The sequence below is a fragment of the Pyrgilauda ruficollis genome, unplaced genomic scaffold, assembly GCF_017590135.1.
Source record: "Pyrgilauda ruficollis isolate IOZ18807 unplaced genomic scaffold, ASM1759013v1 scaffold24, whole genome shotgun sequence".
Lineage (NCBI taxonomy): Eukaryota > Metazoa > Chordata > Aves > Passeriformes > Passeridae > Pyrgilauda > Pyrgilauda ruficollis.
In genome coordinates, this window is record NW_024523648.1 from 2,918,541 (window position 1) to 2,945,513 (window position 26,973).

The following is a 26,973-nucleotide window of genomic DNA, read 5'->3' on the forward strand; positions in this document are numbered from 1 at the left end:
TAAAATACCATGTCACATCCTTACACATTTTTCTCATAGTAAGGACAGAAATGTTAAGCAGACATGGCAGAATATATTATTTTTTACGCTATTGTCAACTCCGAGCTTTCCTTGACCCCATGCTTTAATATTTACTTAAGTAGTTACTAAACTAAAGCTGAACTTAAAGCCTAGATGACATTAATACTTGGTGTTGGTGTGCTATGATATTAAAGCCTTTGAAGAGTGATGTTGGGAGTCTGCCAGACTCTGTTTCACATGACATCTTTTTCGCTATGGTTAGTCTGAGGACCAAAATCTATTCCCTGCATTTAGAAACTCATAAACTGTAAGAAGTAGCTAGAATGGAGCAACAAGTACAGCCTGTCTCTTTGCACCAAAATCTTTCCTCCCTCTTTGTCATGCATTCCCTCATATGCATGTGTGCACAGAAGCATAAGCATATACCCACTGCAGAAAAGTATTTTAAATCAGCTAGTGTCTAGCAATTACTTTCATCATTTTTATATCCTTTATTAAAAGATGTCAGAGGGGAGGAAGGGAAGTCATGTCTGAAAGTAAATCTAAGCATCCCAGAAAAGAAAAAAATTAAAATTAATAAGGTGCACCATTTTATGCACTATACAAATGAGCAAACCGCTCACAGAATAAGGTGAATGCAAATGCTGGAGACCTAACTTCCAGATGAAGGATGTGGTACATCCCCACACAGATACAAGGAAGGCCCTAAACATGGTCAGTGGAAAAATATGAAGGGAAACTCAATTCTTAATCAGTCTGACTGGTTCCAGTTGTGAAGTTATTACTTGCACTAGTTTGCTTTAATATTCAGGAGACCATTAATCTCAGCAAGGCTGTCTGAGGGTAGTAAATACTACTGTGACTGTGGAGATTCACAGAATAATAATAATCACGCTAACAATATATGTTTCAAGTGTTTTGGCAACCCTTTGGATCGTAGATGTTGAAATGCTTAAAATGCGAGTGTCCTCAAAGGGAATATCTGTGCTGGTAGTGAGACAGGGCCAGAGAGAGAACTCAAGCACTGGCCTACTGATAAATGACATTACTTATTTTTCAGCTTACACCGTCCCTCTGTTTGGAGTACTCTCAGAAACATTTTCTGTGACGGTACATGGATACATTTCTGGAGATAACTCCTTTCAGAGAGCTCTCCCAGAAGGCAGGATGGATAAGACAAGACCATCCTTTGTTCCTTCAAGCTTACACAGTTTCCCAGTGTTATCCCAGATGCTTTGAAACCCCAAGCACCCCTACATTCTCTCCTGTTACATCCAAGAGGCATGACAAAATCCTCAGTCATGCATCCAAGAGTAGTTTACAGAGTTAAAGACAAAATTGAGGAACCGTCTCAATACAGACATCAATATCGAACAAGAATATTTTCTGCTGTCTCTCCTCTGCCTTGCCACTTTCACGACGAGAGAAATTTGGATTAACTGATATGAGACAGCCATTTTACAGTACAGCAACAGTAAACTAAGTGCAAAACCTCGCTCTGCTGGGCTGTGACACAGCCCTCATTGTTTCAGACACTTTGAATGGGAAAAGTAACACCTCAGAGAAGGTGGCATTGCCTCAGAGCTGTAAGTCTCTACCACTCTGGACTCAGGGGAGTCTCACTTAAGTGCTGTGCAGTCTGTGCATGGCCCCTGAGCTTTAGCTAGAGCTGCACCAAAGCAGTGTTGTCAAAAGCCAGTCTACAAAATTTGGCCTGGAAGCCAGAGATTGGCTCTTGGCCCTTTCCCGTTTAGCAATGTAGCCATATCCAGAGTATCTTTCCCTGCATCACTAACTGTCCCAAGTCCCACTCTGTTTTACGAAGATAAAATATTTCCAGTTCTGCGGTGTCTCTGTGTCGTGAGCGCAGCCCTATCCCATAATACACTTGATTTACACAGCTGTACAGCTTCCTGTCATTGCTGGCTCTACAGTTCACTTCTTTTAATAAGTTTCATGAGGGCTACTTGCTGACAAGGGAGGGCTGCACCAGCCGTGGGCTGCCCCAGTGCTCTCGTAGCCTTGAAGTTTCTGCACCTGATCATAAGAGGAAATGTCTGACACTGTGGTTATGTGGTGATCAGCAGAGAGGAGCTGTGTTTGCCTCAGGCAACCTCCTGCCAGTGGTACAATGTCTATTTTGAAATTTTGTCCCTCTGCACATTTCATACTAATCCACAGCCCTCTGTAGAATAGACTAGTCAGAAATAATATGCTCCATAAGAAATGAAAAATTTAAAAAAAAAGGGAAGTGAAAGAGTAAGTCAAGGTGACATATTTCCTCAGTTTTCTCTTTGGCATATTCCCAAGTGCTCCTTACCTTCTTTAAATCCTCTGCATTTTGTTTTGGATGTATATTTTAAGATACTATTTTCTTCCTTTCTGAAAACTCACATGCAGTTCCTCACATATGGGTTTAAGCTTTTGAGGTGTGCCTTCTTTCCCCATATTTCCATATTAAATATTAAGCTGAGATCTGGAACAAGCTGGTTACCCCTCTCCTGAGATTCTTTGGATTTAATTCAGCACTTACATAAATAGCAATGTAAATTACATATCTAATGAATTAGGTGTTGTAATAATGGTGTAATATGCACCGCGCTACTTATTACTGAGTCTGCAAATTGAAGTTAATTTACTCAAGAAGAAAAAAGTAAAAGAAATCATAATACAATTGAGAGTAATTGTACTCCACAGTACCAGAGCAAGCTAGATACTAATTACAAATATTTTACTATCACTATAAGTTTCTCTGTTATTCTTTCACTAAAGCAGTGCTCATTTTTCTTAATTTTCAGAATTAATTTCTTTCACAAAGACTCCTATATACTAAAATCCTTACATGCCAATATTATGTACACCATATTATAGTAGGAAACCACGAAGACAGAGGAAAATGCTGAAATTACCTAGTTTGACATCCTGCATAACACAGGGCATAGAGATTCCCTGAATTAATTCCTGTCTCAAGTTATAAAACATTTAACATTGATCTTAAAGTGTCCCACACTTGAAAGCTTACCACAATTCTTGTTAAAATTTACCTTTAACTTGTCTAAATACCTAGTTTTCTGTCCAGTGCTTACAACACAGTTATCTGCAAAAGTACATCATCCTGCCACCAGGAATATTTCACTAGCTGGTTTTATGATGACAGTTAATTTCCTTTGAGCAGCCAAACTGCTTTATCTCCTCCTCCTAGCCCTCTAATCACTCTCAGAACTCTTCTCTGAACCTTCTCCTTTGTTTCAAACTCCTTCCTCGAGTGTGGACTTAAAATAATAATTTGAAAATTAGCATGTATAGTACCACTGTTAAGAACAGACAAGAGTCTAAACAATTCTTGTTTAAACTCAGAGTTCCCTTTTAAATAACCACACAATCTGTTTAGCCACTTTGCTAAGGGAACGTTCCTGTCTGACTATCCAGGAACCACTCCATGGTCTCTTGCCTCAGACTCCAACCCCATGGAGCTTAACCTGCAGCTTACACTGCAGCTCCAGACCAAGATAAGGCACTAAATGTATTCCTCAACAGCTGTGTTAAACTGGAAATCCACATTCTAAGTCTAGTGCTAATTATGCATTATGAACCACAGGTCTGGAGTCACTGCTCCACAGGCAACCCATCTGTGAGACAGGCTTTCCTGCCTCTATGTGTTCAAACACTTCATTTGCTTGTACTTGCAGTATCAAGATGTCCAGATTGTTCTGGAGGAGTGTCAGTCCTCCAGTCTGCATATTCTAAATTCAGTTGATTTTTAAGATTGTTATAGGCATATAGAAACTCTGAATCTCTTGCTTTGTTCTGCTAGAATAGGCTTAATTCAAATCATCAGGCTTCAGTCTTCTAAAAGCTGGTATCTAGCTGAAGCTACACAGCAGTGGGGCTTCTTTCCCAGACATGAAACAAGACAGACATCTCTGGAGAGATTCATCCAAACCTATTTTGGAGAATTTAGATACCTGAAACAGGTGGCAACTTTTGTCCATTCTATAGCTGCCTGACTCTCCAGTGACTACAAAGGAAAGCTAGCTGTCATTTGTTTTCACATTTACAGGGGGGGAAATGAGATAATTACATTTGTCACCAGGTATTTTTGAGGTGAAAACTTTGGAAGCTGCAGGGCAAGTAAAACTTGAAGGCAAAACACTAGTTCTGACATTTTTACCATGCCATTCTCCCATGTCACAAAGAGCAAAGCACCAAACAAGAATTTTTGGCTCTTAGGAGAAATATCAGTGTATTGGTATTCCATTAATCACTCACTGAGCACAGGGATTGCCTTGTTATTACCTTGTTCATTTTGGAAAAGTAAATAATTCATGACAAAGACGGTCTAACTGGAAAGTATTCCAAAGTTGATATGCATACCCCAGTCATTGCATTCAAACAATGTTACCCTAAGGTTAGCTGTAAATGCTGCTGCTGCTAATTCAACATTACAGTGTACTTGTGACACCTTTCCATCTTTATTTGTATACAAGTGTACTTGTTTACTTCTTTTCATGTGTGATAAAGTGGCTGACTAGGGGAAAAACAGAGTTGATGGAAATAGCACAAGTCACTAGATGGTTAATAGAAATATAAGGCCACAATGTTTGTTTCTTGACGGCAGGAAACAGACCAGTTGACATATGGAAGACAAAAGACATTTTATTAGAATATAGAATCTTCCCATGATACACACAGTATCAGTGTGAAGAAGCCATAAATAATGAATGCATGCAAAAGGGTCCATGTGAAAGATGCAAAAGATGACTCTAAATTGATTGAAAAAATATTGTTATCAGTAATGAAAGTCTGCCTGACTGAAGCAGCAGCAAGGACAATGAAGACAACTGCAGTACTTAATGGGCTCAGTAAGAGCTCAAGATCAAGTAAATCGATATAAGAATGATGAAAAAAAATATGCCATCAGCAGGATCTTTATATTTGGTACAAAAACACAATGACCTAAAAAGAATTTGGAAGGATATCTCCAAAAGACCACAGAAGAGTTTTAGGATGACTCTGTCAGATTCAAGTCAGATGGATGGGGAATCAATATCCAGATTTTATGTTGAAGTTAAATGAGGTGGCTTGGCTGAATGATCAGCATGAGAAGCTGAAGGATCCCAAGGCAGGCTTTTGTGCTGCATGCCATCCTCCAGATAAAATAGACATCTTCATGAATAATGGAACTAACATATCTCTGAATACCAGCAGGGCTTCACATCTGTTTGCTGCCCACTTCTATAAAGTCTTCCTTCGTGTCAACATTGCTGCATGCTGAAGACCACTGTGAAATTCAGAGGCAAGCACCTACTAATTAGGCACATATTAAGCATGAAGTCTAACACCTTGTTGTGGAATTACATCTTCACTGACAATTTTGCAGAGTTTTCGGAAAAAACTTGTGAGCACACAGACTTTCTGGGCACATAAGCAGCTGCCTGTCTCTGCAAATTTTGTTTCCATTGCAGAGGAACAGCAGGCCTCTGCAAATCTGAACAAAGGACTGTGAAGTTTGTAAAAGAAAGATCTCCACTCTCACAAGCCCAGACTGAGCTCACTTATCCCCTCCTTCCTGATCCTAAAGTTTTCACAGGAAAAAATATCTAGATACACATGCTAAGGAGGAGCTGTGATTGTCCCAACCAGGTCAGTAATTCAAGCAAAGGGACCACGACCATCAGATTAGAGCTCTTTAGCTAAAGTTCTGATTTAGACACTGCTTGCAACACTTCTGGAAATTGGACTTTTCCACCCTAATGAATTTTGTGTATGAAAGCTTTCGGCATTTTCAATTTAATTTTAACCTATTTCTTTAGTATTATTAATGTATTTTATATGTTTAAGGTTTTTGGGAAACAGAGACCTGCTTATTGGACCTGTATCTACTCTGGTTCATAGACAACCAAGCAAAGGATCTATTTTATTTGGGTAGCACATTCATATGCCAAAACCTGCAAATCTTTTGTCTCTAATAACTTCTGCCACTCCAGTTCTTGCTCACTGAACTTTTGGCTGCTGTTTCTCTTGTCTTGGCATAAAATATCCAGGGGGTTTTCAGACTCTGTTTTTCCTCCATTTTCTATAACTCTGAATTTATTCTGTAATGTCTCTGGCCTTCCACTGGACTTTCATACCTAATGCGTTACACCTGTACATTTCTGGGTTCATGCTGCAATCTTGCATTCCTACAGATTCATGATTTCTTGCCCACTAATACTGTTATTCATTTTCCAAGAACTTCCAAGTATCTTCTATTCAAAAGGTAGTACTAGTGCTTTACTGCCCTAAATGTGAAAAACCAAATAAATTTGAGTTTATGAAATTTCTTTGGAGGCCAGGGAAAAATAGGTCAGGTCAGCATACCTGTGTGCACTTGAGTACCTGGTCTCTCTTTCCATCTGTGCTGGCACTCTTCTTTCCCCTCTGACAATCACTCTAAGCAGCTCTCCAGCGCATTACACTGCAATGTTTTTCTTCTTCCTTTGCAACATTCTCCTGATGTTTTCGAGTAGATACAACTTTGCTGCTGACTAGCATCATGTGTCCAGCATCTAGCCCTGAAAATAGGCTAGATCATGCAAAACATCTCAGATTAAAGCTCTTGAACTGGGAACATGACTAGAGCTGACCTCTGAAACAGATTTTTTTTTCCTTCTTTTGAGAAGTCTAACTCAACTTTATGCACACTTTCCCTAAAACTCTTTTAAATATTTCAATTAAAATTGACTTCTAAAGATTTCAATTGAAATATTTCCACTTATTTCGGGTATATAAGAAACCAGGGGGCAGACAACCCCTCATTAAAACTTTACCCTGTGTTATTGCTGCTATGCAGCTACGGAGCTCAGTGGTCTGCAAAGATGGCTATGGATCTCATTGCACAGTGCTATGCTGTGTTCTTTCATGTCTCTTCAATTAAATTATCCTTCTACCCTTTATTCTGCCAAGTCAATATAGCCAGATAAAATATTTTTCTATTCTGGTGAAGTAGAGGAACCAAACATCTAAAAATATTTTTTTTCTCTAACCTTCAGTAGGAAACAACATCATCTTTCATTTTTCAAAGACTTGGTGCATCTGTTCAAGTCAACACCAAGTTTCTGTCTTCTAAATATATAGTTTTGACAGAAAATGGCAAGAGATGTGATGCTATAAACAGTTGGAATACACAAATTAAATAAAAACAACATTAAAAATAAAACATTAATACATTGCTGATATTCTGCACAGAGTATTATTATAGATAAATAACAATGTAGAATAGTATATGTAGCTGTAGCAATTTTCATGCCTTCCATGCAAAAAATGAAACCAAAAGTCATAACATTTATTGGAACTTTGCAGTGCCCTGGAAAAACAGGCACCTTTATCTCAGTGTTACAGATGTTGTGAGGAAAAAAAAAATGCCTAAAATGCAATTGATTGTGTTGTTTTGATATTCATGTTAGGGATCTGCATCGCAGAAGTGGACTTTCTGGAGGCAAGAATAGCAGAGTATTTTCAGGGACAAGGAAGAAACACAGCTGCTGTACCAGCATGCTGGCTACTTGTGTGCAGTTGTCAGAGCAGAAGGAAAAGGTCTATGGCTTTTGCTCTCACTTCATGCAGTCCATAGCCAGTGTGCAGGCTCAGTGGAGACTGGCCTTCTCTGTTGGTGCAGAAGCTTTCCCTCACCTCTCCTGCTGGGGCCAAGGCAACCTAGTCTGCCACTAGATGGGCTGCCCTGAGTGACCCATGCCTGGAACAGGTGACAGAGCTGCAGCCTGCACCACATGTGGCTTAAAGAAAACACAAACCTCACATTTTTCATAAAGACTAACATGTCAAAGTACTGCTGCCACTTGTGCTCTTCCTACCAAGTAGCTTCTGCATCAGCACATTAAACAGCCTGTTTCTGAAACCTAGGCAAGAGATGTGTGCTGTGTTACTGAGAGCCACAGAGGTCTTCAGAGCTTCAAGCTGGTGATCACTGCTTTAGAGAGAAACGTGCCCAGTTCAGATGAAACATTTATTTTTAAATGGGCATCTGATGTCTGTCAATGGCAGAGGTCTAATTCAGACTTCCTTGATCACCGTGGCTGGCACAGTCCCAGGTACTGCATTACATTAACAAGGTTCATAAACTGTCAGAGATATAACTCATCCTCTTAACTCTCTGCAATGAGGCACAGACTCTGAGGACACGGCCTTTCCGAGAATGTTCTCGCTTTGTAATTCGTCATTCCCCCGAAATGCCTCATGTGATATGATGTTACTGGAATCTTCAGCTAAAAGGTTCCATTTTTTTTTTTGGTCACACATATTGCAGAATGTATTCATATGTGTCCTGCCACCCCAGGTGGTGACTGGGGTGTCTACCATCAAACTATTTCCATTCAGAGCTAGGAGATCACTATTTCTCGTGCTGAATAAACAAGAGAGCGATTCCTCGCCCTTAAGCAGAAGGTCTGTAAGGGGAAAGGTGCCTTTGACCACAGAATTCAATCTGTTCTTCTGCTTGGAGCCTCTAGAGCGTAATCTCTCTTTGTACCAGCCTAGGCTGCATGGTGTGATATTCATTTAAACTCTCCAGTGGTTCTCCTTTTGCAGGAAGGGTTTTCACAAAGCGCTTTGGCATTTGCTTTTTGAAGCCTGCTTAGCTGATTTTGATGAATGGAAAAGGTAGCCCTAAAACATATCTTTTATTATAGTTTTCAAAGGTGGAAAAAGCCTGCAGTAGGCTAATGCTGAGAGGAAAAATAGCATTGAAACATTAGCGGAGTTCAGTGACTTTAAACATTAGACACCACAGGAAGAGGTTTTATTGACTTTGAAAGCCCCCTGACACTTGATGCTGTTATATTGTGCACCTGGAGCAAAATGTTTGTGCTAAGCAATGCATTTGCTAGATGTATGGACTCTAAGCACTCTGCTTTGTACTTTCCTGAGATACCTCTATTTCTTTACCCCAGAGCATGAGGCTTAAGGGAGTTAATCAGTTAAGATAATTTCATTCATCCTCATCTTCCTTACATGCATTTCTGGAGACAGAGGCTGTCCTGTCAGGTATCCCACTTTTCCATTGTGCACAGGCATGAACAGCCAGGGGGCTCAGGCAGAGCCTCCACCTGACAGTCACCTTCCTGGCAGCTCTGCTGCTGCTGGCACTGTCAAAGAGATCTGTCAATTCCTCTGCTGTTAGTCCACAATTCCCACTGAGCTGCTGAATAACTATCACTGTATTTTGATAATCCATCAGCATTCAGGTTTCATAAGTTCAAGCCCTATTCATCTTGATCACACTCTTTAGAGCTGTTCCTGTGAATGCCTTATTTGTTTTTCTTTCTGTATGTTGAAGTAATGAGCCTGACTATTCAGGCTGCTGAAGAGCTGCTTCAGCTGAGCTGTGCACTTTGCATACCATGCATCCGTCTGCCTTGTCAGCACCACCATCACCAGCTGTTGTAGGAACACTTTGATCAGAGCATTATTAGGCTGCTACAACATAACCACCACCATGAAGTCAGTGCAGGGCAAAAGCTGTCACATTCCATGAAGTTTCCTGACCCTGTGACCATCATCAGAGCCTTCAAATAAACAGCAATTCATCACAGGGAAAATAAATATCATCACAGAGAAAGAGGTGGCTGTTACTGAAAAGTCTCTTACCTCTGATGAAATGTTCTGGCTCTTGTCATTTATGTGACAGCAATGATCTAATTTAATCTAATATGTGAGTCTGGAAAAGAGAAAATTACCTGTGCTTTCTTTCTGAACTTTTACTCTATACAGTGTTGGTGGTTGGCCACAGTCCTGAGAAACTGGCAGACACAACATATTATTCTGCTTCTCATCTTCTACTCACTGTCCTCTGAATGTTTGTTTCCCGGATCCAAGGGCCTGGTGTTCACACTCAAAGCATTGAAGTTTATTTTGCCATATGTGTGCCTCAACATGGAGGGATGAATTTTCACTGAACAGAAACTCTCATACGTGTTTGTTTATGAGAAATTCAAAGCTCTCTTGTACCTTCAAAATATTTTCCCCTATGAAATCTGCACAATTTTTTTTTTCCTACAGCTCCTCAAAAGAGTGAGTAGCATTGATAATCAATGTCTCTTCTAACAGAGTTCAATTTAAAATGCTAGACATTCATTTAGTGGGCTGCAAGGAGTCTGTGGCTTTGTTAGATCTGCAGCGTAAAGAACCAATTTTTCTTATCCTAATCCTATGGCTGTCTGAAAAAGGTGACACACAGTTACACATAATGATAAGAAAAGCTACTGCTGCCAAAGGCAGTAAGATACCAAAGCCAGATGATTAAACCATTCCAAAGTTTTCCCAGAAGACAAGAGGAGGCAAAGGCCCAAAGTTTTTTTCAGAAGTTATCATGCTATAAAACCTTCAGAACAAAGCCCACATAAAGACACGAATACACTTTTGCTTTAATAACCCATCCTTACTATTTACAGAAAAAAGGGGGTGATGCATGTTTTAAAACCTTTAACTTTGTTTTTTTTGTTTGCTTGTTTAAGCTTCATTCTTTGTTGGTTTTTTGTTATCAAGAGGACAGAAGCAGTTTTGTTTAAAAATAAATGAGATTTTTTTGCACAATCTACACAGCTCTAATGGCTAAATTTTTATGTGAAGAGCAGGCACCACACACTTGACCCCTGTACAATGAAAACTCTGTTCTTACAAAGACAAGTTGGGCTACAGAGCTACACCATAAGAGGAAACAGAGCAATAGACTTTTCCATCTTCAGGAATTCTCATACACTTGGATTGGATGGAATCACCAAAAATATGTAACCAAAAATCTCCTCTGACCTTAATGAAGTCAGAAAATGTAAAGTGGAGAAAATTACACAAAAGCAGAAAAGATAAAATTAAAATTTCTTCAGGTTTAACGAATTATTGGCATCACTAATGCCTTCAGCCTGCACTGAGCAATGCACATTTGAGCTGCACCTAGCAGGTGCTGAATGCAGGTGGGGAATTTGTTCCCGGCCTCTCAGCCTCATCCTTGCTCTAAGGTGTCACCTGGGGATCTGCACAGCTGAGCCTACCCTCTGTCCAAGGAGAAGTGCCTGCCTCAGCTTCCTGAGGGAGTGCAGCAGAATCCTGACTGGGGCATCTCACCCGTGGGAGCAGGAATGAGAAGTTCAGTGTTAATCCTGAATCTACAAGATACTCCACAGTTCAGCTATAACACAGAGGCCAGCAGTAAGTGATCCCCATGTCTACCTCATGTGAGCCTCTGTATTTTAGGTTACCTTTCAAGTCTGAGGCAGGAAAAAAGGATGTGCTACTCTTTAGCTGTGAGATGAAATCATGGAAAAGTGCCAAATATCATGCGGTTATCAAAAGCATAAATCACTCTGAAATCCCTAGGAAGAGTGAAGACTTGTAGAAAGTTTTAGGTCAAAATTGCAGAAAACTCTTGCTAAAGTTTAAACTTTCTGGAAATTTGGGTCAAGCCAAATGTCTGTAATACAGCTACAAAACAGGCAAGTATCTCTTGCTTTCTACTGTTGTTAAAGGTTTCCACTGCTCTTTTGTAATAAACCACAGTGCTGTGGTTTTCAGTGCCCCTGTAGTCTCTTCAATTCATCAGGTGCAGAAACTTGCCAGAGAAGATGCTCAGGGAACCCTGAGCAAGATAGAACTGCTCTCAAGCACCCAGCAGCATTTCAAACAAAAGATTTCTAGCAGGTCTTCACAGGGATCTTCAAATGCTTATACAAAAAGGAAATCCCCAGAAAACTGAAGAGTCCACTGAGAAATAAAGGAAGATTTTATGTTAAGCACCTTCTAGACAGCTGATGTAAAAAAAAAAGATTATGATGCACTAGTTGAAATAAATGAAATTTTTATCACACTTCTCTTTTCCAATGTGCCTAGACTTATCTGAATTTATGATTCATGGTTTTACTGTGTCTTCTAAAAAGAAAAACCAAAAACTTTTGGGGCTGAGTTTTCAGCTCAAGAGAGGAAAGAAAAATAATTTGATGACTACACAGGTTAAGTAATTATCATTTTGGCTTGCTTTTAAATTTCATAAGTGCCCACTAGGTATTATTGTGAACATGTCAGTTTGACATTAGCTCTTTTAAGTAATTATTTTTCTGTACAGAATAATGCTACTTGGCCATAGTAATGAAATCTTCTTTCTGGACAGCACATAGATTGTTAATTCTGTACAAGAATGATAGCAAGGCCACACAGTCTACCTTCCCTATCAGGAATCTGTCCTTATACCAATGGTTTTCTTATTCTCTCCTTTTATGATGAAAGAGATTTAAACTTGGAGGAATGACAGGGTTCTCATAACGTTAAATGTAAGCACAAATAAAAGCATACCTCAACAGAGTAGTTTTCATGGAACGCAGCTTGAGTTTTATATTAAACTCCAGCAATGATGTTCACTCACTGATGCAGCACTGCTGAAGGCAGTGAAATCAAGCTTGAAAGGGTTTTTGCAGGGGGCAGCTTTAGAACCCCCATGACACCGACTTAAATCTACAGATATTGAGAGAAAGGTCTCTGCCTCACCTTTCCTGCTAAATAATGAGTATGATTCTTCTGAGAATCAATACACTGGAAGCTTTCTAGACAGTAATTCTCCAGTTCTTCAGTTGCTCATAATGTGTGTGTGTGTGTATATATATATAGCAATATATCTCCAGACTCCAAAAATCCATTTTAAAGAAACATTGCCCCTTAAATGCACATCACTACAAAGGTTTTATGTGTGCAGACCACTGTAAGCTTAGGAAATACGATTAATTTGCACATGGCTGGACATGTAACATTGCAGCTTTGCAATATAGCATTTCCAGGGCCAGAATTACACCCATGTATTTCTGCCGCATTATTGCTTGAACTAGACTATATTTTGCTTAGGTCTTAAAAGCAGAGTGTTTATAGACACCTGCAAAAACTTAATAATAAAAAGTAAATGCACAAGCCTCAGCTGTTTCAGAGATACTGAAGCATTTTTCCATAGGAAAACACAATAGGTTTGTGTATTTTAAGTCTAAGGTCTATTTTGCTGGAACAAGTATGATTATAAAATAAAACCATATTCATTCAAGGAAACCAAGACTATGTATTACTTCCACAACCCTTAACTCATTAATCCTCATCTCAAGCCTGCTCCTCATCACCCTATCCCAATCAGATCCCCTTTCAATTTTTGTTTCCTTCTTGCCATCACTCTTTTGTTTCAACTTCCCAGCTTAATAAGCATAACTTGTAGTAATTACCTATATAGATATTGCTTCAGAGGAGGGAAATGTGGAAACCTTGACCAGAAATTACATTTTTTATATGATAGCCTTTTTTCCAAATCTGGTGCTCTTTGCAGTGTATAAAAACATTCATCTCATGAAAGAAGTGAGAAAAAATAGCAAGACAGGATTTTAATCAATACTAATTCTGATTGAGTTTGATCACAGCACTTGACATTTTGAGCAAGTCTGGAAGTACACTCACAGTGACTCAGGATCTGCCGAGAGTCTTTTGAGGTGTAACGGGGCATTGTTGACTTAGGAGGGAATATTCTACTTTTTTGTTTTCCTTATACAGCTATGATAAGGCAATAAAATGCATTAACTTCATTTTGTAGTTAATCTTATTACCAAAGCTTCAGTAATGTTGTTTTATTGGTGATTTATTTTAGGTTTTGCTTGTCTTCTTTTTTTTTTTTCTTGACAGAAGGAAAATGGTTTTATCGACATGCTTGAAAATTTAAAAAAAATTTTAAAAAAAAAGGCAAACAAAAAAAATTAAAAACTGCCCACGAAATTATTAAGTGTTTGAGATCATTGTTTCTAAAATTAAGGTCATCAGATGCCGTCAAAGTACACCCAGGGAGCTGGTGCAGGCATGGATAATGTGCCACTTTTAGAAAGAGCAGTATTCATTTATACTCTCATATGGACATATCAGGGAAAGTTGTAAAGAGCAGGCTTTTTCAAGGTGCAGAAAATGAGGTTCATAAAAACATGCATTCACTAATCGCTCCATGTATAAATGAGCAGGAATGTTGCTAATGGCTCCTTCTCCTCTAGAGGCCCATACTACAGCGTTAAAATGTGAGTGGGACAGATGTAGACATCTAATCTTGATGGATCTGGGATCCAGAAATGATCTTCCGCTCATTGCACCTATTTCTTTTTATCACTGCATGGTTTACAAAAAAGCAAAGCTCCGTTAATTTAAAAAAAAAATAGGTAGGGATGCAAAGCAAAAGGTAGGGATGCAAACGAGATTTTTCAAGCTAACTTTCCCCGTTTTGAATTGATTTTGTGAGATAGTCAGTCTCCTTCTCTTCTTTATCTCTGAGGACTCATTTCCTTCCTTCTTATGTATGAAAAAAATCTTTTGGAGCTACTGAATCAGGAAGACTCTGCTCTGTGTAATTCTCATACTGCACTGAGCACTGCTGTATTTGAGGACTTCCCAGGAATATAAGTGATGTGACTAACTTCTATAATTTGCTTTGGTTTGGGTTTCTTCTCTCATATTCTTCTCCAGGATGAGGAGTTATTCAGTGTTTTGTTTGGATTTGTTGGGGTTTGGGGGTATTTTTTTGATTCAAAGGTATATTGTGGTGTGCTTTTGTTAGAGAGAAAAGGTTAAAGTGCATCTTGTACTATAACAAAGGTGGTAAATTTTGGGAGACCTATCAATCCACGTAGGAATTCATTAGAAATTTTAGTTGACCAAAGTCCCAAAGAAATGTCTGCTATCTGCACAGATGAACTGTACCCTTCTAATGGGAAGTCCTAGTCCACAGGGGAGGAAACATGTTCCTGATGTCTATCTTGGGGATCTCTGCAATCACCATGGGCTCAGGTCATTGAGTATCATCAAAGTGAAAACTGCCACTTTTGGTTCTGAGCCTCAGCTCAGTGTGCCCACTGCTGCTGATGCAATTAGAAAGAAAACTTGAATGACTGTCACTGCATAAGAACTGATAAATTACTTGGTTAAAAAAAAAAAAAAAAAAAAAAAAAAAAAAAAAAAAAAAAAAAAAAAAAAAAAAAAAAACTAATGTGAGATTCAAATAAGAACAACATGATTATGTTTACCAAGCTAAGGGTTGGATAAATGTGGGAAAAGGGGAGGTTTCTTTTATGAACTCTGATTATCTCATGGGAAAAAACCCTGACATTCATACTTAGATCAGAACAATTTGAGCTTTAAGGCATTCTTTTAATCAGCAAGCTCATCTGATGAAATGCTGTAGGATTTGCTTGTATATCAAAGGAGTTCCCTAGAGATTTAAGTGATGTAACTGAATACAATTAAAAGATCCGTTGTAAACACCATTTGTGATACAGTTTGTTTGCTGTGCTTTGTAAGATAAGTTCAGTTAATAACACATGAACTTGTGGTGGTTGACAAGACAGTAAAGTATTGAACTGTAGTGCAAGAAAAGGATTACCATAGAAGCCTGCTAGAGATGCAACTATTCAGCTATCTTGGATCTGATGGTCTGTAAAAAAAAGAACAGAGAAACTATTAAGCCAAGGTTCACATCCAGGAATGGAATCATTTATGTACAACCTTTCTGGGCCTAATTCGTTGCTGAATTAAGCCTCAAGTAATGTCATTGAAGTCAATGGGGTTATGCAGGGCATAAGTCAGTGGAGCAAATTAGCCCTCTGTCTTGAAGCCAAGAAACAAAAGGGAAGAGGGATCCAATAAAAGAGAGATGAAATGCTGATATTAGCTGAATGCCACGTCTTGGTACAGTGCGTTCTTTGTGTCCAGCAGTGAATATTTCATCCTTCCCAGGTGTAAAATCTTCCCAGCAGCACTGTAAGGCAGATTTATAATAAATGACAAAATTAATGGTTTAGCTCCATTGTAATGCCTCTTCTGGGCTTTCAACAGGAATTTAAACTGTGAACAGACAACACCTATGCTGGCTTCAGTGTGACCTCCAAATTAAGTCTTGATTTTTTAGGAAAGCCTTCAGGCTGACCTTTTTTTTCCCCTTTCACCATCACTCACCCATACAGATATTAGAAGGTAGAATTTGTGGGTATAGGTAGCTTTCTACATAGAAAACTGACAGAAATTCCAGGAATATCTGTGTAAGAGCTGGAGAAAACTAGGCATAGTCACTGCCTCAGGTATGAAGGCACTACGAAATAGAATGGATTTATTTGCATTTAATTTATATATGGGTAATATTAAGGGCTCTAAGAGCTCACAATATTGCAGTGATTGTATGTATGCCTTGGATGAACAAAAAAAATAAATCCATTTTCACAAACCAGCATTCATAATACATGGTCTCTCAAATTTCCCTTCTTCTACTGTCCAACCCACTAATTACTCAAACTGAAGTCAAGATCATCATCTCCCTCAGCCGGAGATTATGGGTTTTGCACCATTCAAAGAGAGCTTAGAGGCTGAAGCCTCTAGGCATTTTTATACCCATATAAAAAAAATTCCCAAAGCGTACAGAGGGTTTTGCAGCTCATGAAAATATATGTGTGAGGTGGCCTGTGCAGAATAACAGCACAGGCAGCACGGCTCACTTTTCACTACAAAGAGATCAAATAACTGGAATTCTTTGGACATCCTAAGATGCGAACTTCAGTGATGAGCTATAGGATGAAAAACGGTTTCTTGTAATGGAGTAGAGAAAACTCTCCAGACCTACATGTAAGGAAGGTGTGTAAAGCAGGCAACATGTGACACGTGTTGCTGCTCCAGTATTTGTTCTTTTACTTCTGGTCTAACTCAGCAACAACAGAACTTGCTGGAGGGACCAGCAGCTGACTCACATGATACTTGGCCTGTGGCATGTATGATATTGGCCATTTATTCCTTTTTTTATTATCATTGTTTTCAGGTGGTACTTCAATAACTACTCCAGATTTTCATTTTCTTTAAATCCCATTGCTCCTGTTTACAATTCAATTCTGGGCATGCTCTGCAGAGAGGATTGAAGGGAACAAGATACAAATTTGCCAGCTGCTGTGTGAGATGCTGGTGTAAACACATCCAGGACTATCCAAAGTGACTTGTAATGAGGCTTGGGGACTATTGCAGATATGGGAACAAGTTCCATTAATCCACAGCTCTAATTTCAACTGATAAAATATCATTATGAAGCTGGTTTACAAGTGCACTGAATTTGTCCTTGATTTAGTTGGCTCAGTTCCGGTTTTAAAAAAAGTTCTGCTAGAGGGCCAGGTTTTGTTGGATAGCAAATCTGATTTTGACAGAAATATTTACATTTTCAGTAGCTAAAAGCTCATCCATCCAAATACTCATTCACTTTTGTATTTTTCAGTAATTTAAAATAAGTTAACTAGGTATTGGAAAATTTTTGATAAAGTTTTTGGAAGTTTTATTGAAGGATGTGTTTTTCAAGAAAGATGCAGAATTACCCTATTTCTAATTAAAATTATCAAACTGTTGTGGAGAATTATCTTTACCTCCTCAAAGAAAGTCTGCTGAATTTTGCTGTTTCTGTTTCTGTAGTCGCTTTTGTAAAGCCATCTCTTGTTTCTCTATGGTATCAGTCTTACATCTAACACTATTACATTTTCTTTCAGCTGGCAGGCTTCATCTATGCCTGTTATGTTGTGAAGTGTATTACTGAAGAAGAGGACAGCTGTAAGTACTAAAGCTTTATTACATACAAAATGAATTCTTTTTTTTTTTTTTAATCACCTCTCCACTATGCTGGCTCTTGCTGACTTCAACCTAAATGCCTTATTATACTGTAGCCAGATCACGTTTTCTGTCCATCCTTCTTCGTCTAAAATCTGGAAATTCTGAGACAAAGGAGGAATGAAATACTGGTTTAAATTTACATACACCTTTCTTCTGGAAAGCTCATTGCAAGTCTTTATCTCGCAACTTAGCTTAAGACATAAAACATGGGGGTTTTTTGAGTTTTTGTTGTTTGTTTGTTGTTGTTTTTTTTTTGTTTTTTTTTTTTTTTTTTATAAAAAGAAAGAAAAAAATCCCAATTAGTAAATACAAGATTTTTTTTTCCCCTTGCTCCAGGCTGTTATTAACTATTTTCAGAGTAATTGGTTACAACTGAAGCTACAGCTCTTTTGTGTTGGCATGTATGTTGTCTTGTAAAAGCAATTCTTGCAGAAAAATAGCTTTAGATCATTGCAGGACTTTAATTTATGAGAGGTTAAACAGTGGAGCTCCTCTTTGTTCCTGCTGCTTCCAGGGTGCACTTACATATATTAAAATTATTTCAAATAGATGTAGATTTGTGTTTCTTCTGCTTATTTATATCACTAGAAGCCTATTGAGCAAAATTTGCTCTTATTGCATTCTGTAGAGTTAAGACATTTCAATTTTTTTTCTGTACTCTAACCTGGATTTTTTTAAAAAGGTCCACTGCAGCATTTCAGTACATCTTGAGATTCATACTAAAGCACTTTAGAAACAAGTATCAGAATTGCATGTAACTTTGATAAAATATACATGAATCCTAGGGAGAGCTCTGCAACAGGAAGCTAAAGGGTTTTTATTTGATTGAGAGCACTGCTAGGGCTGGCGGGGGTTCCTTTGTGTGTTCTCCTGCGTGGAAAATAGCTACAACCCTGTAATCTATTGGCAATACAGTGTCACTGTGAACCATCAAGGGGAGATTTAATGCTGAAATCAAACCACCACACTTTGGAGGTCGTTTCCACTATGCTTATTTCAGTCGTCTTTGTGTTTCTGTGGAAGTGAGGAAGGTATAAAGAGTACAAAGGGTTTGGGAAGCTGTGTGGAGCAGGGGTATGTCACAAATAGACTCTTCTGTTTAAAGTTCCCAGTCACATGTATTTTATCCTGCTTTCCCATTAAGAGCATTCATTATCCATAGAGCTGGAGAGAATTATTCCTTGTCCCCCAAAATGAAATCCCATTCAATACTGTTCTGCCCTCTCTTCTAAGGGCTTAAATATTTTTTTTCACTATTCTGTAATGCTTTAGGGCATGATATAAGTAAAAAGCGAGGAAGGGACTTGAAACTTGGCTCACCAATCAAGCGCAGAAATCAGAGCACATTTGGGAGATTTCTCCCATGGTTCATGAAGTGGCATTCCTGGCAGCAAAGTGCCACGGCCAATATGGTATTGTTTTCTTCTCTCTGCACCAAGAGCTCCCTCTTGTTCAGCAGCCACAGACTGTCATGCTTCTTTGAACATTTTCTTGCCATCACCTTAACTATTTTGTCATTACTTTTGTCATTTAGATTTCATTATTACTTTGTACACCCCAGCCAGGTCTCCTCCTCCAGACAAAGAGCATGTCACCCATCTGCCAGCACCTCTCTGAGGCACCAGGGTGAATCCCCACCCAGTGCAATGGAGCCAGCACAAGCTCAGGTGCTGCAATTTCCCCTCTGCTGAGGTTTGGAAGCTTGGCTGGCCAAAAAGGGAAAGAGAACTTCTGTGGCTGAGTTGTGCCAACAGTGTAATAATGCTCAGATTGGATCTGGCCCCTCAAGGTATCATAAAATTAAGACAGCTTTAGTTTCTATGGAGAGGCCTCATGAAGTAGCAAGTAAGAAAGATTCCAGTTCTCTCTTGGCTCAAACATCCACTCTGCCATGCACCAAGTGTTCACTGTGACAGCCAGGGCCTGCAGTCTATACAAATACTCCCTGCTCAGGTTTAATTTAAAATTATTCTATTTTCTTAGATAAATTTTCTGACTTTTTCCATCCCTTTTGGCAACACATCCATCTATCGTGTTCTTCTGAGAAGTGTATCCCTTATGGATGTCATGTTATTTAGTATTTGTAAGGATAAACGTACTGGGTCATACCAAACTGTCATTTAGCCACAAGTCCTTTCTGATGAGACAAAACCAACAGAAAAAGTCTTTTGCTTTTCACAATGGACAAACTGAACACCCATACACTCAATTCCATTTATTCTGCTTTCCTAATGGGCCATAGGAACAACAGCAGTCCAAAGGAGAAGTAAAAGAGGCAGAAACTCTAAACCTGGCAGAACTGAACAGCAGGGCAGAAGACTGGAGAAAAAGCCATGCAACATCCAAGAGCCAAACCTGGGCATGTTCCAGATTTTAACCAGATGAAGATATTGACACTGCTCTGGAGTATGGAACGTGTCTTGTCTCCTGTTGGCACAGAGCCTCAACTGTAAAAACACAGTCAAGTTGCTCTTAAGCTGCTTCAGCTGAATTAGCTTTGCTCTCAAAGTAATTGGAACAAGCTGAAAGAATTACTATTTCTCCATTCTTTATGCAGATTTTATTAAGAGAACAAATGAGTTGGGGTAGAATTAAGCAAGCATTTCACTAAGATTAACCTGCTCTAACCTCGCTAAAGAATTAGGAATGGAACAATACGGTGATAAAATCATGGTCATAACTAGGACTGAATCAGCAAGTCTAGAGGTTTTAATTACCCACACACCAAATAAATCCAGCCTCAGGCCCCCTAAATCAAAGCTCAAGTCTGTGCTACCTTTCATGAGAAAAATCTGCTTTGGGTGAATTCTGCACCAAGGATTAAAGAGGAAGTTGCTTTGTCTCCTGGTACAATCCCAGAAGTGCTGTGGTGCACACCGGGTGTGCCAGAGTCAAACTGCAGCACCCGTGTCCAAGGGGCAGCCAAGAGCAGCTTTTCCATGGCTGCTTCTCTGAGTGGAGGTTTACCACTCCCAAACATTTTCCCTGTGGCTGCATAAGAACGAGTAACTCTGAAGGCTGGAGTGCCTCAGGTCTTTTTCTGGGAAAGACAAGGGAGTACGGGTCCCCAGCAGCTTTGCTGCCAGCTCCACGCTCTCCTCTTTACCACTGCCATTGGAATGCCTAAGCCATTGCCTTTCTTAGCTCACTAGCATTATTAGCTGCAGCAATTAAAAATAAAACATGAAAATGTCAGCAACAGCCATTACTTGGAGGCATTCAATGGCTGTGAACTTATTGGAGCTCCTCATCTGTCTCCCAAAATCATGTTAGGCCTGCATTTTTCCAAGGCTGCACATTATTTTTAATAACATTGAAATGTTCCTTTAATGTGCATTTGCTCACTAGCAATTTGGCTCCCTGCTATAAGCTGCTACTGCCTCACTAAAAGAAAATTCAACGTATTTCCGAAAACTTCATTAACTGTATAGACATTTTGTGGGGAACATTGGAATATAAGCAGTCAAGCAGCATCCTCCCAGGGCTATTTGTCTCTAAGCAATTAAGAAAGAAACCTAGGTTACTGAAAGGGGAATTCTGCACTCACAGATTCTGTTGAGAGTAAGGAGACTTGCTTGTTATTCGAGGGACAGCTTTGGCTAGGAATGAACCCCAGCTAAGAGAAAATCTCTAACTTAGTTTGTGTCTCAGTGTAAAATCCTAACCTAGAAGGCTCTCTTGCTGACCCAGAGAGGGAGCAGAAATAGTGTTTACCTACTATTAGGCAATGGCAAGGCAATCAGAGAACAGCTATGGCCCCTCTGAATGTTCCCTTGTGTACCATGAGGTACAACCTTTGCACCATCTGATGCTAGCAGGGATTCAACCTGCACATACACTTTCTTCTTTTCTCCTGGCATTGTTTCCTGTTAAACTGCAAAGAAAAAGAAACTGCAACTTTGTCTAGAAGATTTTTGCTGCATATTTCCTGGAACCCTGCTATTGGGGATGTCTTGGCGTGGAAATGAAGCCCTATGTAACCCTTTAAAATCATTTCACTCCTCCCCCTCCAATAAAAATTTGGATTAAAGACTGCATTTGAATTACTGAAAATGTTCAGTAAGACAGCAATACCCTAGATAGGAAATATCTTCTGATGAGCAATACAGTATTATGTGCCAATAAACTTGGTGCCAAACAATATTCCATTCTGAGATCCTAGGCCTGACCTGGGAAATACAAAAAATTATGACAAAGATTTTCTTTTAAAAGACAGTATTAAATTCATTTTATGTGAGAGATGTGAAATTTTGACATGCACATGGGATAGACAGAAAAACATTTTCTTTTTATCTCTATTATAGGCAACCTTCCACCTTTGGGCAGGTTGTTTAACCTCTCCATACTTCTGTTTCCCACATTTAAAATGGGAAATAATTACAGTGACAAACTCACAGGCGTGTTGCTTCATAACTTTGAGCCTCTGGGATGAAAGGCACTATTGAAGTGGAGAATGTGTTCAGGTATTGCTTTTTTTCTGTGCCAAATGCTTGTCACAGTCTGCTTAGCGAGACATTGCAGAGAAATAATACCTCAGCTTCCGTTCCTGCTCAAAAACATCTCTAAAACAAAGGGAAAGAGAAACTGGTAACAAACATTCAAGTATTAATTCTGCTTCTTTGTTTCCCATCCCAAGTTTGTGGTTTCCAGAAATTCTTGACGGTAATTTGCTGTTCATGGACTTCCTTAACCACAAGAGGTCTAGCTGTATTTTGCTTCCCACAGTGGTCTTTTCTTCCTGAAAAAGTCCAACTATGTTTGAACCAAGAAAGGTTTTATAAAACAGCCTCCTAAGAAAAGGAGATCCAATACCTCAGCTCTATACTTCATTTCTTTTGCACCTGCCATTTGTGTAGTGTGTCCTGAGTCTTTCTCTGGAAAAGACCAGGGATTCCATCTTCACCTCTTCCATGCTGTTGCAGGTGGAATCCTTCTCACACCCCTACAGCCACATGTAAGTAGGCCTGCAGCTTAAATTAACAATCAAGATTTCCACCATAGTCAGTGGAGGCAGGGATGTAACCCCAAAGAGCAATCTGCCCTATCTGTGGTAGACACCTCTCTCACGACAGGAGGAATCACTGGTCTAACTTGTTTGGTTGGTGAAAGGGACAGCCTAGACAGTCTGCAGAGACAGCAGAGCAACAATTAATAACAGGAAGAAATAAAAGTCTATGTTTAAAACACAGTTGTTCTCCTAACTGTTGAACAGGTCATTGTGAATGGAAATGCAATGAATACACTACAATTTTGAAGCTTCAGCTTGTTTTTGCAATGCTGTGCTCTTCAATTTACAGCCTGCAGCTCAATTAGAAGCTTTTTCCATTTACTTGTTTCATTTAGTGTGGTGACTGGTACATGATCTAAGTAAACCAGAGGGAGGAAAATGGGATGCCTTTGACTGTCAGGATTCTGATAGAAGTGTGGAGGGAAAGAAGCCTTTGAAATCCCAAGGCGCTACTTCATGTTTGTCATCCTAAGGACAAACTGCCAAAGCTGCCTTGGAGAGCCATGGTGCCACCAGGAACATTTAGGAAATTCCCTGACATGCCTGTACAACATCAATCTTTTGCACATATCAATAGCTGGTTCCTGTGTTGTTATTTCCAGTCATGTCCTGTCTTGGAGGGGCCCCCTCACAGAGCAGAAGGCTGGTGTTGAGCGTCTCGTTCTCCTCGGCACAGAGCACAGGCAATCCTTGTCCCCTAAGGTGTGCTCGCTGCTTCCGAGGCACAGGCTGAAAATGTCTGAGCTGCAGAGTGCGAGGCTGAAGCACAGGGGAACAAGTTTATGGCATGAAGATATGACAAGTGAAACCAGCTGCATTTGAGATGCATATGGACCTGAGCAGTCCAAGGTGTCACAGGGCTTGGCAGACATTACACAGCCTGCTCTGTGATCGTTTGGCACAGCACTGCAGAGAGAAACAAACTTAAAAGCTCTGAGGAGGTGCAGTTTGTTTAAATAATGGCAAGTAATTAGTCTGAAGACAAAATCAGTGATGGCATTTTATAATTACAATTAATTTAAAGGTTAATTTCCTTTGGTGCTAAAGTCTTATTTAAAACATTTACCAGGAAGGGAAATTAGGATGTTACTATCTAGATGCATAGAATGCTTCTGGGAATCCATGCCTATTATCACTAGAAAATTAGGTTAGACTCAAAGTGGGAATTTCAATTCATTTTAGTATATAATAGATGGTGGTCAGGGCCTTGAGTCAGAAGGGTTGCTTAGGGTAGACTGTATGATTTGCATTTTCTTTGTTTCTGGGATTAATTGCAAATGTTTCCAACAAAAGGGCTGGGTTTATACATGAACAAGCTTGACATGAAAAGAAAATTGGTTATGGATTGCTGCCTTCGTAACTAATGAAGTTGATGTTCAAGGGATCCCTAGGAGACAGGATCGTGGTATGAGACAAATATATAAATAAAATCATACAAGGGAAAATGGTGGCATTGCTGGCTTCATCTATGATAATTTCTTTTCTCCCTCTCTTGTCTTCCCTGCCACTCCCTTTGCATCCATCACCACCTCCTATGGGTTTGTCAACCCCAAGTTTAAAAATGTCTAAATAATATAACTTAAAGCTTGAAGGAAGTAACATTTCCATTCCAGCAGTTCATCACAATGCAATACTGCTTAATAAAATCAATGCATTGCAACAGCCAGGGAAATATACTTACTTTACATAATTTTTTTTTAACTATAGACCACACAATTTTTACCTACTCAAGAATGACATTGTAGAAGTGTTGGAAAAAATCTGCTCATGTCAATAGTGAATGAACTGCTAATGCCTGTTTTTTTGAAGAAAGATACATCTCATACCAAACCATTGGGAAAATATTACTCATCATTATTTATTTATTTCAGGAGAGGAACACAAAGGCGTTCAGACCATGAAACAATGTCCCAGGCAGTTGTGTCAAGTCAGTAGCAGAAATGAGGTAGTTGATCAGTGATGATTCTGATAACAAAGGCTGCAGATCATTTGAAGCAATGCTCAGGTTGTTGAGGCAGCTGAATAGGGTGTGGTCTTCCTGGACATGGAGATGTTTTGACATTGAACAATAGACAAAGCTCATATTCAAAATCAGGAAAAAATTAGCAACATCTGAAACTCTCTACAAGCTGAAAAATGCGTGTAAAATACTTTCAGGCATGTTTATTCTGGTGCTGATAAAAGACTCCATTTCAACATCAGTCCTTTCCTGCTACGTTGCACTGAACACGGAGGGCTGTCTTTGAAAGGACACCCTCCAATGGGGAGCATCTCCTCCTTCGTCCCCTGAGGCAGTGGAGGGGCAGCTTGGGATCTGAAGAGGAACAGCCTGCAAGTGGCCATGTGGGGCTGCTGGCTTCCTTCCCCACCCTGGTGTCCCACCCTTTGAGGGCAGCTGGCTGCCTTCTTAGGGTTTCAGCCAAGACTAGTGGGTGAAAGGCAGGTCCTGGCCATCCAAGCTCACTCCAGGCTGACAAATAGCAGTCTTTGAGAGGAATGGTGATGAGCTGCTGTGGGTGGACCAGACTAATTAATTATTTCCAGTGGCCATGAGAAGGACACCTGCCCACAGCCTTAGTGTCCTTCCTGCTGAGACAGTCAGTGTGAGCTCCTTGCAGTTTCCTACATGCCATGAACATAGCTTTGTACTAAATTATTTTTATCAGCATGACTCCTGTTAAAGTTTTCCTTATTGCTTTTCCTTTCAAAAATCTAGATAGGTCTTCATTAGCATTGGATTGTTAACTTTCATAGATTTGGGCCTTAATTCTCCCCTTTGTTGCACCTACTAATGACTCTTTTTCTAATTTATTAGTGTGGCAGTCACACTTGGAGGCCACTGCCACAGGCATTTTCTTTTTCCTTAATTTTTTCTTTTTCTTCTCTTTATTGCTTGCCCCTAGCAGTGATCTGGCTAAGAACAATTTTTCCTAATGACTCATTTGATAACTTCTACAATAATTCAGTCTACCACATATTTAATTCTTAGAATGATTTGTCAGTCAAAATCTATATTGCAGGGCTATATTTTTTTTGCTCAGCACTTAGGGATGAAAATTTGAAAGCAAATGGCTATTATCCAGCAATGCTCAGGTCTATCCAGTTTAGAAAAATAATACATAGTTCAGACTATTATTGTTCTCTTAACTTATTATTGTTCTCTTGCTCTCTTAGCTGAGTGGAGGTCTTGTACTGATTCTTTCTTTTCCAAGCATCAGACAAGCCCCCACTGGAAGTTTGGAGACAATCCTTGCAAAGCCTTGCAGAGGTTAGGCAGCAACCCTGTTTCCAGGTGTACAGGCTGACAGGTGGCTTGCTGTATTTGTCAGGTATAGAAGGCAGTGCTGACCATTTCAGTCCAGTACTTCTGATTGCTGCAGCTATGCTCCTGTTGTTTCTGCCTGCCCTTTGGCCCTTATTCCTGCCTGCCTTATCCCTGGTCCCAGTTTCTGCCTTCAGCTGCTGAAGACTTGCTCATGCCTCCCAGCCCTTGCTTGATTATTCCTGACTGCTATCATCCTGGCTCCTTTCTGCTCAGCAAGGACCTTGGTTCCTACCCTCTCAACATGGTTCCCACTGTTGGCCAGCCCTGCCTTGCAGAGGCCTTGCTCCAGAGCATGGTCTTCCTCATGTCATGGTCCAAGAATCTGCTACCAACCAGAGGCCTTCTCCACCTGTGAATCTGAGACAAATTGTGACTTGTCTAATTTCTGCACCATTCATCTTGGTATTTTCTGCTGGGTACAACCATGAGCTGGATTCACCTGGAAAGCAATATCTGCATACCTGTTGCTCCCTAATTATAGGGAGCAACAGGCAGAGATCCCTGCCTGTATTTCTGAGAGGGCAGAAACACCAGATTGTATTTATTAGACTTCACAAACCTGAGTACCTCCCCACTCCTACATCTTGTCTCAGAAGAGCTGATAAAGACTCAGCCAGGGGATCAGCAGAAACAGAGACAGAAGAAGATGCTGCCTTACACCAACAAGAAATACGATAAGAGGAAAAAAATTTGGAGGCCAAGGCCCTGTGAAGCAAAAAATTACTGAATAATTTTGATTATTCAAGTAAACAGCATAAAAATAGTGGCAGTGGAGCAAAATCTGAGCTGAGAAACTCCATCAAAATTTGTGTAAGGGCTTCCCTTTGCAGCTACACTGGCCATTACAGAGCTCACAAATGCCATGAGGTTACAGTTTCAAAATCTGAGGTTTTATATTCACCTTGCAAATGGCTGAGCTGAGAGCACTCACAGGCCC

At 39.7% G+C, this 26,973-nt stretch overlaps 1 protein-coding gene across 1 annotated transcript in view; it reads left to right on the plus strand.

The window, feature by feature from the left end:
• NKAIN2 (sodium/potassium transporting ATPase interacting 2) overlaps positions 1 to 26,973 on the plus strand; it is a 514,426-nt gene that overhangs the window by 476,018 nt on the left and 11,435 nt on the right. Inside the window, exon 5 of the mRNA XM_041469950.1 lies at positions 17,583 to 17,643. Within this exon, the coding sequence (XP_041325884.1) occupies positions 17,583 to 17,643 (61 nt within the window). The remainder of the gene's footprint in view (positions 1 to 17,582; positions 17,644 to 26,973) is intronic.